Source organism: Lissotriton helveticus, chromosome 8 (genome assembly GCF_964261635.1).
Source record: "Lissotriton helveticus chromosome 8, aLisHel1.1, whole genome shotgun sequence".
In the NCBI taxonomy this organism is placed as follows: domain Eukaryota; kingdom Metazoa; phylum Chordata; class Amphibia; order Caudata; family Salamandridae; genus Lissotriton; species Lissotriton helveticus.
The window spans coordinates 618,909,217-618,925,184 of NC_136069.1; the positions used below are offsets into that span (position 1 = coordinate 618,909,217).

Consider the following 15,968-nt stretch of genomic DNA (forward strand, 5'->3'; position numbering starts at 1 on the left):
GGCAGGGTTCGCCATGACCTCCTCCACTGGCGCTCCATCACATCGGACAGGTGGTTGCTGCAAATCGTCCGAAGGGGCTACTCCCTCCCCTTCGAGGCGACCCCTCCAGCCATGCCACCGCATGTCGGGGTATCACTTGCGACTTCTGCAGGAGGAAGTTACGGCCCTCTTGGCCAAGGGGGCAGTCGAGCGCGTTCCTGGGCCAGAAGTAGGATGTGGTTGCTATTCCCACTACTTTCGGGTACCCAAGAAGGGCAAAGGAGGCCTACGCCCTATCTTGGACCTATGGAGCGTCAACTGCTTCCTCCGGAAGGAGAAGTTCAAGATGCTGACTTTAGCTCAGGTCCTAGCTGCCCTGGACCCAGAAGACTGGATGGTAGCATTGGACTTGCAAGACGCGTATTTCCACATCCCCTTCTTGCCGGCCCACCGGCGTTACCTGCGGTTCATGGTAGGCCACGAGCACTTTCAGTTTACCGTGCTCCCCTTCGGCCTGACCAGTGCCCCACGGGTGTTCACGAAAGGGATGGCGGTGGTCGCAGCTCATCTGCGCAGATTAGGGGTTTCAGTCTTCCCCCTATCTCGACGATTGGTTGTTGAAGGCGGGCTCGCCCCAGACAGTCGTCTCCCACCTCCAGACTACAGCCGACCTCCTGCACTCGCTGGGGTTCTCCATCAACGTGCCAAAGTCACACCTGTGCCCCTCTCAGAAGCTCCTTTTCATCGGAGCGGTTCTGGTTTATCCCCACGAACAGCGTGTTCGGGATATTCAGGCTCGGATTCCTGTCTTTCAGCCTTTATCCAGAGTTTCAGTCAGGCTGACGCTGCGGCTCCTGGGGCATCACGCCAGGTGGCGGATGCGGGCTCTGCAGTGGGACCTGAAGTTTCAGTGGGCACAGCATCAGGGCAACCTGTCCGACCACGTCCGGATCTCGGAGGGCACTGCAAGACAGTTGCAGTGGTGGCTCACAAACCCAGATTGAGTCAGCGGCAGATCTCTCTCCCTACCCCAACCGGAGCACGTAGTGGTGACGGATGCGTCCCTCCTGGGATGGGGGGGGCCACATGAGAGAGAGGGAGATCAGAGGACTCTGGTCTCCGGCGGAGTCCCGGCTCCACATCAACCTTCTGGAGCTGCGGGAGATCCGTCTTGCACTGAAGGCATTCCTCCCCTCTGTCCGGGGGAGTGTAGTGCAGGTGTTCACGGACAACACCACCGCCATGTGGTACTGCAACAAACAAGGCAGGGTGGGGTTGTGGACCCTTTGTCAGGAGGCTCTGCGCCTCTTGCAGTGGCTGGAACACCAGGGCGTCACCCTGGTGGTTGAACACCTGGCAGGTTCCCTGAATGCCAGGGCGGACAAACTCAGCCGTCGGTACATGATGGATCACGAATGGTGTCTAAATTCGGACGTAGCGCAAGGCCTCTGTCAGCAGTGGGGAGAGCCTTGGTTAAATCTATTCGCCACCGAAGAGAACGTGCAATGTCATCAGTTCTGCACGTTGGAATTTCCAAGGCGGCACTCGCTCGGAGACGCTTTTCGTCGCGAGTGGAGCTGCGGTCAGTTGTATGTCTTTCCGCCTATACCACTTCTGGCCAGAGTGCTGAAGAAGATCAGGCGCGTCCGGGCCAAGTCATCCTTGTGGCTCCGGACTGGGCACGAAGATACTGGTATCCCAAGCTACTCAGCATGTCAGTCAATCCCCCGATTTGTATGCCTTTTCAGGAGGACCTTCTGTCGCAGCAGCAGGGAAGGGTCCTCCACCCGAACCTGTCCAGCCTCCACCTCCATTCGTGGAGATTGAGCGGCGGCGGTTGAGGCCATTTGACTTGCCTCCTGAAGTTTGTGATGTGATTCTGGCAGCCAGGCGTCCCTCCACAAAATCGGTATACGCCTGCAGGTGGAACAAATTTGTGGCATGGTGCACAGCAAAGGCTGTGGATCCACTCTCAGCCCCCCTTTCAGAGGTTCTCCTCTTCCTTCTTTCTCTTGCCCAGCAGGGCTCTGCTCTGGGCACTATTAAGGGCTGCCTCTCCATTTCTGCCTTCTTGAGGCTTCCCGATCAGCCTTCTCTTTTCAAGTCCCCTGTTGTAAATAGATTCTTGAAAGGCATCATGCACATGTTTCCTCCTGTTCCTTTCGTGATGCCTCAGTGGGACTTGAACCTTGTTCTAACCTATTTGATGTGCGCTCCTTTCGAGCCACTTCACAATTGCCCTCTACATCTTCTGACTCTTAAGACTGCATTCCTGGTTGCCAGAACATCTGCCAGGAGAGTGAGTGCGCTCCAGGTTCTATCTTCTAAGCCTCCTTTCCTTTCTGTCCATCCGGACAAAGTTGTCTTGATAACTCGTCCTTCTTTCCTGCCCAAAGTGGTTACAGCCTTTCACATCGGGCAGTCCATCACTTTGCCCACCTTTTCGCCTCCGCAAGCCTCGAAGGAGGAAGAGAGGCTCCACCACCTGGACCCAAAACGTGCGCTCTTCTTTTATCTAGACCGCATACGCCAGTTCCGGGTGGATGACCAGCTCTTTGTTGGTTACGTGGGCGCGAAGAAGGGATGGGCGGTGCACAAACAGACCATCTCTCGGTGGGTCGTGTTGTGCATCAAGGTCTGTTACTCCTTGGCAAAAAAGGAGCCTCCTGTTGGGCTGAGGGCCCATTCCACTCGGGCCATGGCGGCTACTACTGCCCTGGGTCGGGGAGTCCCCTTGAGGAACATCTGTAAGGCAGCTACGTGGGGTTCGCTGCACACATTTGCTAGACATTACTGCCTGGACAGCCAAGTCTGGAGAGATGGCTTTTTCAGCCGTTCCATTCTCCTGGACTTTCTGGTGTGATCTTGGTTTGCAGACCCACCACCGGGGTTGGTATTGCTGGGGTATCTATTCTAAGGTAAGGAATCCAACACTAACCTGTTTCTTTCAGATGCACAAGTTACTTACCTTCGGTAACGATATATCTGTAAGAAACAGTAGTTCGTGTTAGTTTCCTTACCACCCCACCCATCCTCCTCGTTCTGCGAACCGATATCTAGGGTTAAGGGCCCTAGTTTTATGGCACCAGTGTCGGTCTCTGGCATGGCTCTGCATTCCTGGCGCGGAAAGCTATGTACAAGAACCGACGACGGCGCGCGAGGGCTACTTCTAAGTACTCCGTCGACGTCATCCCGGCGATCACGACGACGGACGCAGAGCCGCAGACTATGCCTACCGACGCGCAGGGGTACTGCTACGCAAAACTTTCTAGATCCAGTCTGACGCCTGGGGATATTCTAAGGTAAGGAATATAACACTACTGTTTCTTACAGATATATCGTTACCGAAGGCAAGTAACTTGTGCTTTAGGCCCAGATCTCTGTACTGGGGTGAATGTATGACATTGTTCTGCATTCTGTCCATCAATTGTTATTTTTGCATTGGTCACCTAGAGTGGGACGGGTATGCTCAGACGCGAGTCCTGTGCTCTCCATGCCACTGGAGTCAAGCTATCCTGGCTGATGAGGGCTGAAAGCCTGAAACCGGTCCTAGGATACTTGTTTCCAGTCCAGGGAGAACCTGGTCTGGCAGTTCCGCCTAGACTGTTCCCAGAGGTGTGGCGCCGCAGCCAGGGCGACTGACGCTGGAATCTGGGGACCACGGTTCGATCCCCGGCTCCGGCGGCAGGTTAGCCCAGCACCATGTGACTCTGGGCAATAGCTCGCTTAATCTTCCCGACGGCCCCCAGCGCCTAGAGACCCTTACGGGTGATTGTGCGCTTTACAAATGTGGACTTTACTTTATTGGGCGCAGGGGCAAGACTGATTTGCATATGGCTGGGTCCAAACTGGAATGGCATGGTGAGCAAAAAAACAATGGATTTGGGTCCAGATCTCTGTACTGGGGTGAATGTATGACATTGTTCTGCATTCTGTACATCAATTGTTCTTTTTGGATCCAGAACAGGCAGAAGCTGTGCAAGTGTGCGTATCCAGAGTTGGTCTACAAGGCAGTGTTAAAAGAGTGAAGATCATAAACAGGTAAAGGCCTGCATCCTTCTTGGCACAAAGCAAAGAGCAAGGAAATAAGAGGGAGTACGAGTCAGTTCCTATTCTCTGGTCTGGGACCCTCACTATGGCTGCTTTTGAAATAAAAGACTGCATTTCTTGGAGCAAGAGGGACAGGTGCTTCTCTGAAAAATGTTCAAGTGTGGTTGGAAGATGCAGAGGCTTGAAAAGAAACAGTAAGTTAAAGCCCAGTTAGACAATCTGGAGGATCCACCAGCTGGATGTTATATTTTGCCACCCTAGGAGAAAATATCCAACTGTGCCCAGTCACTGACTAGTCGTGTGCTAATAAAGCAAACTAAAGCGGTTTGGAGGTCGTTGCCATAGAGGTGGAGGACTGAAAAGTTTGTTGCCCCTGTTGACCTGGACATGTCTGCTTGAACCAAATCCTGACCCCAGATGGATTGGGGTGCCGGTTGCAGGGCCAGTGGGCTTTGGCGGCACACTGATTCCCTAGAGTAGCCTTCAAAGTGGCTACACTGTTGAGGCTATTGACTCACAGGGTTAGAAAGGCCTAGGAAACGCAACTTGAACTGGCTTTCTTTAAAATGTTCCAACGCTGAATTTTCCATCCTGCTAAACAGGCGAGATTCACACAGACCCATCGAATGACATGGCCATTCAAGAAGCTCGTATGACCTCAGAAAAGCCAGTGGATTTTGACCAAACGTGGCATCCAAGTAGTACGCTAGGAGTGGAAGAAGTGTTATCCAGCATTATGACCATCCTGGATGGTATGCGCCAAATGGACCTGAAATGCCTTAGGAAGTGGCAGCAAGACCTAGTCAACCTGGTCCCGTAAAGAATGCCTATACCTCCCCGGAAAACCGCTAACACTAATTGAATGGCGGGGCTAGACTGGCTGAAGAAAACATTTGCTTCCTGAATGCCTCAACTAGTTTTGACTGTAAGGCGAAATAAATGGGGCTCATCCTACTGGGGGAAGCCTGAACCACAAAACTTTCTGGAGTAGGGTGCGACATCAAGAAATCAGGGTCGGTGTGGCACAAGCCTGTGGCACCTGGCAACCTCCTTGTTCACCGGTGGACAGCATCAGTGCTAATTTTACGTGACAAAAAGGGTGTCAGTCATGGCTTCATTAAATGGAAGTGGAGGCTCTGATGAAATCTATAGATTGCAAAACCTCTGTTAGTTTTGACTCCCATAGATGGCAGTCGTAAATCCAATACCCTTGTCGCACATCTTATTACCATGGCAAAAGCAGCACTCTTCCTTTGATGGCCTGTAGGGAGAGCACAACCGAGTGCCAAAGGAAGTCTTCAACTCACTAGCCTCCTGCAAGTCCACATATAAATTGTCATCATCAGAATTGCTTTGGGAAATATAATCACCTTTATCTCCATGGTCATCGGCAAAAGTGGATTGGTTATGATCAGAGCCGGAATTAAAAAGTTTCTGGAGTGATGGGGTGCAGCTCCAAAGCAAAGGCATGTTTCTGTTTGAATAAGATGAACTGGGGTCAGGTGCACTGGTACAACTTCAGGACGTGACCTCAGTTGGGCAGAGATTAATTTGCCTCCGATTCTCCATCGCGACCGTCAATTTCAAAGGAACCGGCAAAGAGTTTGGTGCCGGCTTGGAAGTTGACTCCGGTGTCAGAGCAGAACCCGGGGGGGGGGGGGGGGGGATAAGGAGGCACACACTGCATAGAGGGTAGACTCCCCAGCACTAAAATTGGAGGCCTTCTTAGTTCCTTAGGGCCTGAAGGCACACAAGAGGGAGCTGATTGAGTGGCAAAAATGTGTAGCACGGTGTATCTGAAGGCCTCAATCTGTTGAGACGTCGCATATTGACCCAAAAAGTCAGGGTGCATCGGGATCAGTTGCAGGATTGGCTACTCAGTGGCAAACAGGGAGTGAGAGTACGAGGTAGCCTGACTTTGTCACAACTTCTCAGACTGAGAGGGCAGGTCTAGGGCAAATCCTACTTTGCTACCTTCTGCTTCCGCTAAGACTTCCTGAAAGATTTAGACCACGACAAGGACCTGTTGCGGAAACAGGCTTTAAAACATGTCCACACCTAGACTTCAAGTGGGACTGCAAAGACTTCTTTCAGTGTTCAGAGACGTAAAGCTTTGGATTCCCAGACTGCATTTGGGTTAATAAGGGCACATTACTTGAGGGACTCCGAGACACGCCCAAACCCATGCACCAGAGGCATACCTCATTGGGCTCGGTCACAGACATCTATTTGAGACTGTCCCTGCATGACTTAAACCCTGTAGTATTAGGAGGAGACATAGTTCCCTTGCACACTGGAAAAAATAATTTTGAAAAGGAAAAAAACTCAAACTACTAGGAGCAAGCTCCAGATCCACGTACAAAGGAATGGAAAGAAAAGAATGACGTCTGCCTGCACAAGTGGCACTTGATAAAGCTCCATCATCACTTCCGGGGAGAATGAAGTCATTGCGGAGCCGCACAATACTACATACTACAGGAGCAATGTTGTTTAAATCTTCTGGCTCCAGTCTGGGGCCTCAGAATATTCTAAAGATGAGGAATAAGCAGTTATATGTATTAGAAAGTTGAATGTCTGGTTGTAAGCAAAGGGAAATAATAAATAATCTGAGTTTGGAACAGAAGTTAACTTTTTACAATTTCTCAGGCATCAATTTATCTTTATGACTGGTTTATGGAACACACGTGGGACCTATTGATAGGATGTGTGTGTTTAGGTGGCAGGCAACAGGAGTAGGAGGTGTGTGGTCTAGTGCACCCATAAAAATTACCACAGCGAACAAGCAGTGAAATTATATTTCCTTTAATATAAGCCTAGATTATGTCCTGCCCCTTGCTTTCAGGTCAGACGACTACAATCTGCACACACTATTGTTGTTCAGAGGCTGGGGGTTTTAAAAACAACCTCAACCAATCAGGGTGTGGCGCTTCTACAACTGAGGGCATGCTTAATTGTTTGGTGTTCACCACCAGCTCTACTGGCTCTGCAGTCGGACATGGTGTCCTCGTGCTTAGCAGAGGGTGTGTGCAAACCTGCAGGAAAACAGATAGATAACGTGTGCAACAACTGCAGTGTGAAACAGAGAACTGCGGACGCTGTGCGATTTTTAAACAGCCTCCACCAACCAGCGCTACTCATGAGGCTCAGTCCCACTGTTCAGTCTTCAACGCCTACTCTACAGACAGACCTAGTAATGTGAGCCTAAGCAGGAGGGCTGTAGGATACTTGAAGGGCAACAAAAAAGTAAAGTGTGCAGTACTTGCAGAGTAAAGAAAACAAACTTATTTCTTTCAAAGGAGGCTCATTAATAATATTGACCTAGTAATTCAAAGAATTAGAGAGCTCAGAATGGAAATAAATTGATTTAGAATGCATTGTATTGATTAATGATGTATCAGTTTGTGACTGGAAAGCTTTCAGAAACTGTACTACTGCTAAAGGCATCAGGCAAACTACTTAAAGTAACTATTATCTAACCATAAATCAAGATACAAGCAGGACCTGTGGAAATAAAACTCACTAAGCATCTGTTTTTGCAGCAAGCCACAGCTAAAAAAAAAAAAACGATACTGTTGTAAAAGCTTGGTTACTTTAAACATAGCAAATAGTCAGACACTGTTGGAACCTAGTTAACATACAAACATATTCCCTTCTTTTTAAGGTCCATAGGTATGATACAGGTTCACTGGAAAACATGGAAAGAAACACGAGTGGCTAAAATCAAATATTTTCATTCTAGTAGCAAGTAAAAAAAAAAACCATCCAAACATATCTCCTATAATGTGATGCGCATGAAAACTCTAAACTCATTAAAACTAGGACAACCTCTGAACTAAATCACAACTGTATAGGGTATGGCAGTGCTTAAATATTGACAACAGAAGAGGTTCACTGCTTCAAAAGCCTGAATGTAAAGAAGCATCACCGGGTGAGATTTATGGTAATATAATGGAATGCTGGAAGACTATTTACAGTTATTGTACTTTAGCCAAGCATAATGTGTCAAAATGATGAAGTGCAATGACAAAACAGACTACCAGAAGGGTAAAAGGAAAAATGCCTTACAGAAAAACTTCCAAACGTGAAGACCTGTCCGTCCATTAAGAGAACTGCAGTGTGGTTGCTCCCTGCGGTCACTTGCGTGCAGGGTCCAGGTAAAGCCTGCACAAGTGTGGGACATCCCCTGCATAAAGAAAAATACAGCTATGAATGCACGGGACTCTCATTGAAATGCAGAGTTTGCATTTCTTACCTTACACTAATATGGTTTAACAAAGTTAGAAAAAGATCTGTACTACAAGATATTTTGAAGTGTTCACCAAAACAATATAAGAAAGAACACAACAGGTAAAAGATAAACCTATTTTGCAGCAATACTACTGCCCAGTGCATACTAATTTGAAGGGTGAACTCTGAGAAAGAAAGATGCATAAGAAATTGTGAAATGTATTAGTTTTGTTATAGAATTCTACAAGTAACTCGCTACAACAGCAACACAAATAGTTCAGACATGCCATTAAGCAACTTCATAAGGAAAGAGGTTGGAATGGCGAGAAAACATTTGGCAACACATTACACCTCCAAGGTTTACATGGAGAAAACCATAAAATCATACATTCGCTGTTTTACATAACAAAAGCACTCCACATCATCGCTATGTCTCATTGAACCTAAGTTAGTATTTCTTAGGCATCCACAATATACCTGGAGTTAACATCTCCATGGCCGAGCTGTCCATGTTGGCCATATCCAAACGTGTAAACATCACCATTTTCCATTAAAACCACTGTAATACACAAAACAGAAGCAATGTCAGTTAAAAAAGGCTTTCAAAACCGGAGCAAGATTCTTCAATAAAATGATGAGTGTCAAGCCTGTGATACATAAATATAGCAGTGAACTCATTCATTTCAGAGTGCACATCAAACTGTACATTTTATTAGCACAGACCAGGTCATTTTGCAAACACAGAACAGGAGAAATACTGTAGCAGTAGTTCTCCGACCGTAAGATGTATTTATTATTTTTCTCATGGCTAACATTTAGAGAAAGACACAGAGCGCCCTCGTGACTGTCAAATAGAAATACACGAGTATGTCGTTCTTCATGTAGAAAAGATGCACAAATGAAACAGACCCTGCAATGGGTACCGAGGTACTGGATACGGGCAATGCAATACTTAGGTAGTCGCTACCACCACTGACACCAATTGGCAAAGCCAATTGGTCTGGCTTTAAAGGAATTCATGGGAATGTGAAGCATTGCCAGTAAATAGCTTGGGGATGGATATGTACTTGTGTGGAGGCAAATAACTGTAGAATAATATTGCTGTAAGTTAAAAGGTCAGTTGACAGTTGCAATGTCAAACCAGACCTAAATATCAACGTAGGTGAATGACTGCCCCTCCACCCGTCTGTGCTGATGCCAGAGAAAAACACAATACATTATCTGGCTATCCAAGACACTTTAATAACATTAAAATGTCATGTCTGTGCCCCTGAACGTTCAACGACAGGCGACTAGATAAAGTGATCGCAGGCGGGCAATTGCTTTTTTGCGAAGCATACAACTTCTGCACAATGAGAACATGCACTCCTGGCTCCCAACATGTGGACAGAGTCAAAGCCCCTCTTTAGAGATGATCACAAAATTGCCTGGTGGTGGCTGCTCTGTCAAGCCAGATTTAAAAAAATACAGGTATGAAAGCTCAGATGCCACCGCCAACGTCCAAATGCTTGTTCACCACAGGCAAGCTAAATCTTGCCGACTACATCAGAATACACGTACTAGACAAGTTAAACCACACCTTAAAACTTGTGCCAAGATACATGTACTAGACAGAGAGGCTCTGCTACTAGCAGATGCATCCCTTCAAACTGATACCAGAGCACAGGTACACATGCACAGGCAGCAATCACCAGAACATAAGGATTACTAAACACAGACGTAGACCCAGCCAACCCTGCATGGAGACCGAGATTACAAACCCTCTTCTACAGCTGATAAAATACGGATTGTGGTGCTGCTGCCAGAATTCAGGATCAACACTCACGCACTGCCAGACTACAAAAACTACACAGGTGATAGGCACTACACAGGTCATATTCTGCCACCATTGCGACAGCAGAGTCACTGTAACAACCACATATTTCTTTTTGCTACTGCTAACTTACTACCAAAGTAAAGTTAGATTTTACCAACACTTCCAGAATGCAAAACTTACAGAAACCAAACCGTCCTCCAGAGCTACTAAAAGACCGAGCCGTATTAGATCAGACACTGCCTGAATACAAGTACTGCACAACTGAGATAAACACCACGACTACAAGAGCTACAAGTAGTGTTTATGTCATAAAGATCTTTCTACTGCTGCCAGGATACAGGTGGTACGTGGTCAAATAGAACGTGCAGCTCCTTCTAGAACAAAGGAACTGCAAAGGTCAAACATTACATGCCACTGTTCCCAGAAAGCAGCTACTACACAGGCGAAAGAAATCCCTCTTGCCACTAAACACAGACAATAAGGAACAAAAATATACTCCCATCACTGCCAAGATACAAACAGACTTACATAGATTCGATAAAACTGATCACTATAAGATTATTATTCTCTCATTACGACTCCTGGTAATCTTTTACAGGATGGGCTCTCGTACCAAGCCAGCACACTCAAGAACTTGAGACACACTTTCACAAGCTAGTTACCCCATTACACACCTTTTTCAGTAGCCACTTTAAAACGGGCAATGTCTCCATCACAAAAAACTAATTCCAACACTCAAAAATGCTTAAAGAAACACTTGGGGTCTTCGGATTTGCTACAAATGCAGTGCTTTCAGACCTGGATAAGAAAAAAAATATATAACAGCATATTAATGCTCTACTGGCATGGAATTATATGGGACAGCATAGAACGCACTGCCCTCCCTTCTTTCATAAAAATAATAAAAATACAAGGGGCTTTTCACAATTTTGGTATAAATTATATTTTAGGAGTCTTGTCGCTGCAAAAAACTTACATAAATTAACTGCCTTAATCAACCAACATCCTAGTAAGGAGATATATATATATATATATATATACATAATTAAAACGGTTAATGAGTGCAAGTGTAAATGATTCACCCACTGGCGGGGTAAATTAACCGTCAGAGTTTAATACCAAAATATGTGCATCCAAATAGAATGTTCATTAAATAACAATAAATGCCGAAAGTAGGTTTTTCTTGCAAATAAATATCAAAGTATCACTATGATAGGTAACATCGAAGTTGCTGTGATTATCACAGTTTAATCATATTGTGTAAATAATTTATGGGCACCATGTAAATAATAAGAATGTAAAACTTGGAACTACAACTCCCAGAAATCACTGTGGTAGTCCGAGTAGACTTAAAGGAAATGATGTGATTTGAATTTCCTGTCAATTGAAAGTTTAAAAAAAGAGAATTATTGTGTGACTGGTTAGCCGTGAACAAGGGGGGGGGGGGAGAGGAGAGGAGAGGAGAGGAGAGGAGAGAGAGAGAGAAAGAGATTGATTTATGACTGGACGAGCTACATTTACTTTAACTGGAATGTACATTTTCAGAGAGCCAAACACATTTTTCCTGGGCCCTTTCACACATCAGAATTAGTTTGGTTTATTATTATTATGCATGATTAATTAAAATCGTTGCATTCACGTAACAGTAAAAATTTCATATACGTAATTCCAATGGATAAAAACAATGTTAAAAGCCATCATTGTGTTAAAATTCACATTTGGGCATTACGCACTTTAACAAATCTAAAGTGCATTAGCGTCAAGAAAAACTAAGCAAGAGAGAGTTTTGCCAAATTAAGCAGCCATCATTATACAGCCTGTTAAAATTCACGTTTTGGGGCTTACGCGCTTCATCAGATCTAGGGTGCCTCAGATGGATTTATTAATACATGCACCCAGAGGGCACCTTAGACTTAGAGGTACCGCTTGAACCCAACTAGTCCTCTAGTGTGCTGGCCGACTGCTCCAGTCCAGCTTGCCACCACAGACGAGTTTCTGATCCTCTAGGAGGTGAGAGTCTCGCTCTCGGAGCACAAAAACAATGCCTGCTCTGGATGGAGGTGTTTGCACCTCCTCCAAGCAGGATGACTGGTGATCTGAGTATCAAGGCAGGAGGCTTCAAAGGCATCTGCTGCCTTTGATAATCAGCAGCCCAAGGCTTCCCCAGACAGGGAAGAAGCTGCTCACTGCTCTGGGACCATTGGGCACCAGGACAGGAGGGACAATTAACTATGCAGGAGGCGTGTTGCACTGCCAGGTTGGAAACACCTCTAGGGTGACCAGATTAAAGTAAACACGAACTTAGAAACTCCTCCATCTTCTGTGTGGAAGAATTAGGAATTTTGGGACAGGGCGATGCCCACTCCCCAAAGGAAGAGGTCATCTAGGGAGCGTAGTGACCCCAAGGTTAAGTAGCCCATTGGCTACTACCCCTCACTCCTCATAACGCCACTAAACTGAGTATTTAGGGGACCCCCTGTTAGGGGACCCCCTGATACCAGGACTTCAGATTTCGACAGACACAAAAGAAGTGGACAAAAAAGATTGCTGACCCGAGAACCAAGAAGCACGACTGATCCGACATCAACCCTGTCAGCATGCCTGCTGCACCGACCCTCGTTGAGCTACCGGCTCATCCTGCCACTGTGCAGACTCCAAGATACCCAGAGGGCTGTCAGTGCTTCACCAATTGCCAAAGAATCTCCCTTGGAGGAGAGAAGCTACTCCCCTGCAGTCGCAAGCACCAAAGAAGCAAGACTCTGTTCACCGACCTGCCGCTCACCAGGACTACCGATGCAGCAGCCGCCTAGGAAGAGGTAGCCGTGCTCCTACAGGTCAGATCTGTCCTCGTTTCAAGTGTGGAGAAGCCAGGACCGACCAGAATTGCACAGTACCAATACCTGGGGAATTTGACCACTTGCAACAGCCAAGGCAAAGGCTGTTGCACCCAGTCCAGACTCCAACGTCAAGGAAAACTGACCAGCACGATGTGGGAATTCAGGGAATGTGAAACCCACATCCTGAGAGGCCCAGCTGTCCTGTTTGCCACTCTTCAGCAGAAACCAAGACAAAGAGAATGCCTGCTACCGGACGCCTCAAAGCACCTCTGCACCCCAGAGCCCGAGGGAGGTGACGGTGCCAATGGGGCCCCAAGACCCTTTAGGGCTACATGGGTTTGCCAGTCCTGGATTTGCAGTCGTCACATGCAGCCTGTAGGCTCCCTCCAACAGCCAGTGACTAGCACTGCCAAAAGACACCACTGTACTCGAACCCCACACTCCGAGGAGAAGTGGACCGCCGGTGTCCCTGTGTGCCTGAGCATCTCACCGATTGAGCCCCCCTGTAGGTTCCACCGGACTGGTGCCCCAGTCCCAGCTTGCAGCCTCTTTCTGATCGGATAGTTTCCCTCCCCACCGGATCGCCCCAGAGCCTCCCAAGGTGACCTGTTGGCGTGCAGTATACGTTTTTCCCCCCATAGAATAACATTACCACTCCCAAAACCTGTACTGTTAGCTTTTGAATGCTGTAAAAATTCATAACTCGAAAAGTACTGATAAACTTGGTATCTAAATTCGTATTAAAGTATTTGATATTTTTATAGATTGGTGTAGGATTTCTTTCTCGGGTGTGTGTCTCACTGCCTTGGTGTGTGCAATAAATGCATAGCACTACCCTCTGATATGCCTAATATCATCCACACTACCACAAAAGAGAGCATTTGGGGTGTCATTTGTGCCTGTGTAATTCCTTTGGGGGTTTGCCTGGTCTCTTTGCACAGTGTACCCGAGTTTGTACCACTATTGAAAGTGCCAGCTTCCTACAATGTTGTTGCTGTGTCTATTGGCCCTCTGATTGGGGGTAGTGGAGCCAATGAGGGAGTAGAGCCCTCTGCCGCTTGTGTTGTCTGGTGTCCCTGTAGCAAAACTGCGAATGAAAGAAAGGTTGATGTAATAACTTGAATACAGTGGCACCATAAGGTTGGATCTGGACAAAATCAACCCTTCAACCATACACTGTGGCCCATTACCTGAATGGTGAAAGCCACAGCTGACTTGGACTGCCCGAAGTTCACAGTCAAACCTCACAGCTCCAGGAGGATAAGTTGTTATCTTGCTGGCATCCTTCTCCCCTCTTTCTCCACTTCCATCTGTAAAATTAATTATTAGTAATCATTACATAAGGTTTGATGCAACTACAGGGAGGTAAAAGATGCACATATCTGCAAACAAAGACAACCATGACACTAACCTACCTTATTCCTTAACATTTAAGAGCCTCTTGTCTAATACGACAAAGTATAATCAATAATTAAACCATGAAGAAAACGCTCGTGCCTCAGACATGGAGTAGTAAGTGCTTCCAAAAACGTAACTTCAGCCAGAGCATACAGACACGGCATGTACGTGTCAATGAAAATGTATAACATCCATATTAAATACAGTGCTTGCAACGGAGTACCTCACTCAAGGCATTAACCAATGTGCACGCCTTACATTACACAAATGCAAGGGCAGAATCTGTGTTCTACTAGAATATTATATTATCTCTTGTTAAGTATAGTGTGAAACATAGCAACAGAACAGGTCTGGTTTCTATAAAAGGTTAAAAAAAAAAAAAGATTCAAAGCAGCATGAGGGTCTCTGAACCCTAACCCTGTGATCATTTTATCCTGCTCTCAGGCACCTCAATTAGGTTTTTTAATCTGTTTACAAGGTAAAATCAAGGATAATACATCTGATTAAACAACACATCCCAAGAAAAAAAAGAGCCCCTGTAACAAAAACACCTCACCATAAAATTAACTCCTCCTAACAAAGTTTTTCTATGTAATCCAACTAGTTGGGCAAAGCATCCAATAGATATGTTATACACATAAGTATCGGTCCCATATATCCACCACTTCACTGTGTTAGGCTTCCTATTTCTGAATGTCACTCCCCCATGTAAAGAAGTGCCTCTGACACTGGAGGTAGTTGGCTGCCCTTACTGGTTTCCAAGAAATTGTCTTATCAATATTAGCTCAAGTGATATAAACCTTTTTACATTGCTCCCAAACATATACATTCCAGATATTCCCAAAACACCTCAAAATGTTTGACTACATTTATTTCAGAAAACAGCCAACACTAAATGGTATTCCAATTTGTTTACAATTTACCCCTTTTGTGTCATATTTTAGGCAGCTAGCACCACAGTTACCACTTTCTTTGTGTAATATGTTCAATCTTGCATGGAATCAAATGGAACAGGTGTAAAAAGGCACTGCTTAGCGGCTATTTAATATGAGCGTAAACCCTAGACTGTACGTCAGTGCCCAAGTAAGCAAGGTAAGTCAGAAACCCATAATTCCAAAGCAGCTCCTGTTTTGCTTTAAAATGGCTTGGGCAAGCCAACTGCATGAGAGACTTTTATCCTGCAACCACCCAAGCTGCTCATCGTTATCTGTTTTAATAATCTACTTTGGAAAATCTGGCTTGGTGGCTTAAATCATGAAAACCTCTACTCTATCATCAGGCACTGAAGAACTGATCAAAACCCATAAAGTAATTGTTCATGTGAAGATCTTCAATTGTTGTGTAACCTTTATCAGCACACTCACGCTGGACGCTATTGCCCAAAAGTGGAATGCCATTAAAGAGCTCAACAGCATCGTCATTTGTGTGAGCCAAATGAACAAGTTACTTACCTTCGGTAAAGATATATCTGTAAGAGACATTCGTTATGGAATCCTTACCTTAGAATTACCCCCAGGTGTCAGACTGGTTTAGACATTTTTTCTTCAGCAGTACCCCTGCGCGTCTATAGGTGGCATCAGTCGACTATGCTCGTTGTTATCGCCGGAATGACATTGCGTTATCTACTGCGACGTCAGCCCCTGCGCGAACGTCAGTTCTTT

At 46.1% G+C, this 15,968-nt stretch overlaps 1 protein-coding gene across 5 annotated transcripts in view; it reads right to left on the reverse strand.

The window, feature by feature from the left end:
* MYCBP2 (MYC binding protein 2) overlaps window positions 1-15,968 on the reverse strand; it is a 1,909,483-nt gene that overhangs the window by 1,503,293 nt on the left and 390,222 nt on the right. For all 5 annotated transcript variants that reach the window (XM_078657470.1, XM_078657469.1, XM_078657471.1 and 2 more), the window contains 3 exons: window positions 14,100-14,219; window positions 8,734-8,815; window positions 8,095-8,212 (listed from right to left, as the gene is read on the reverse strand). In XM_078657470.1, coding sequence (XP_078513596.1) covers window positions 8,095-8,212; window positions 8,734-8,815; window positions 14,100-14,219 — 320 coding nt within the window. The remainder of the gene's footprint in view (window positions 1-8,094; window positions 8,213-8,733; window positions 8,816-14,099; window positions 14,220-15,968) is intronic.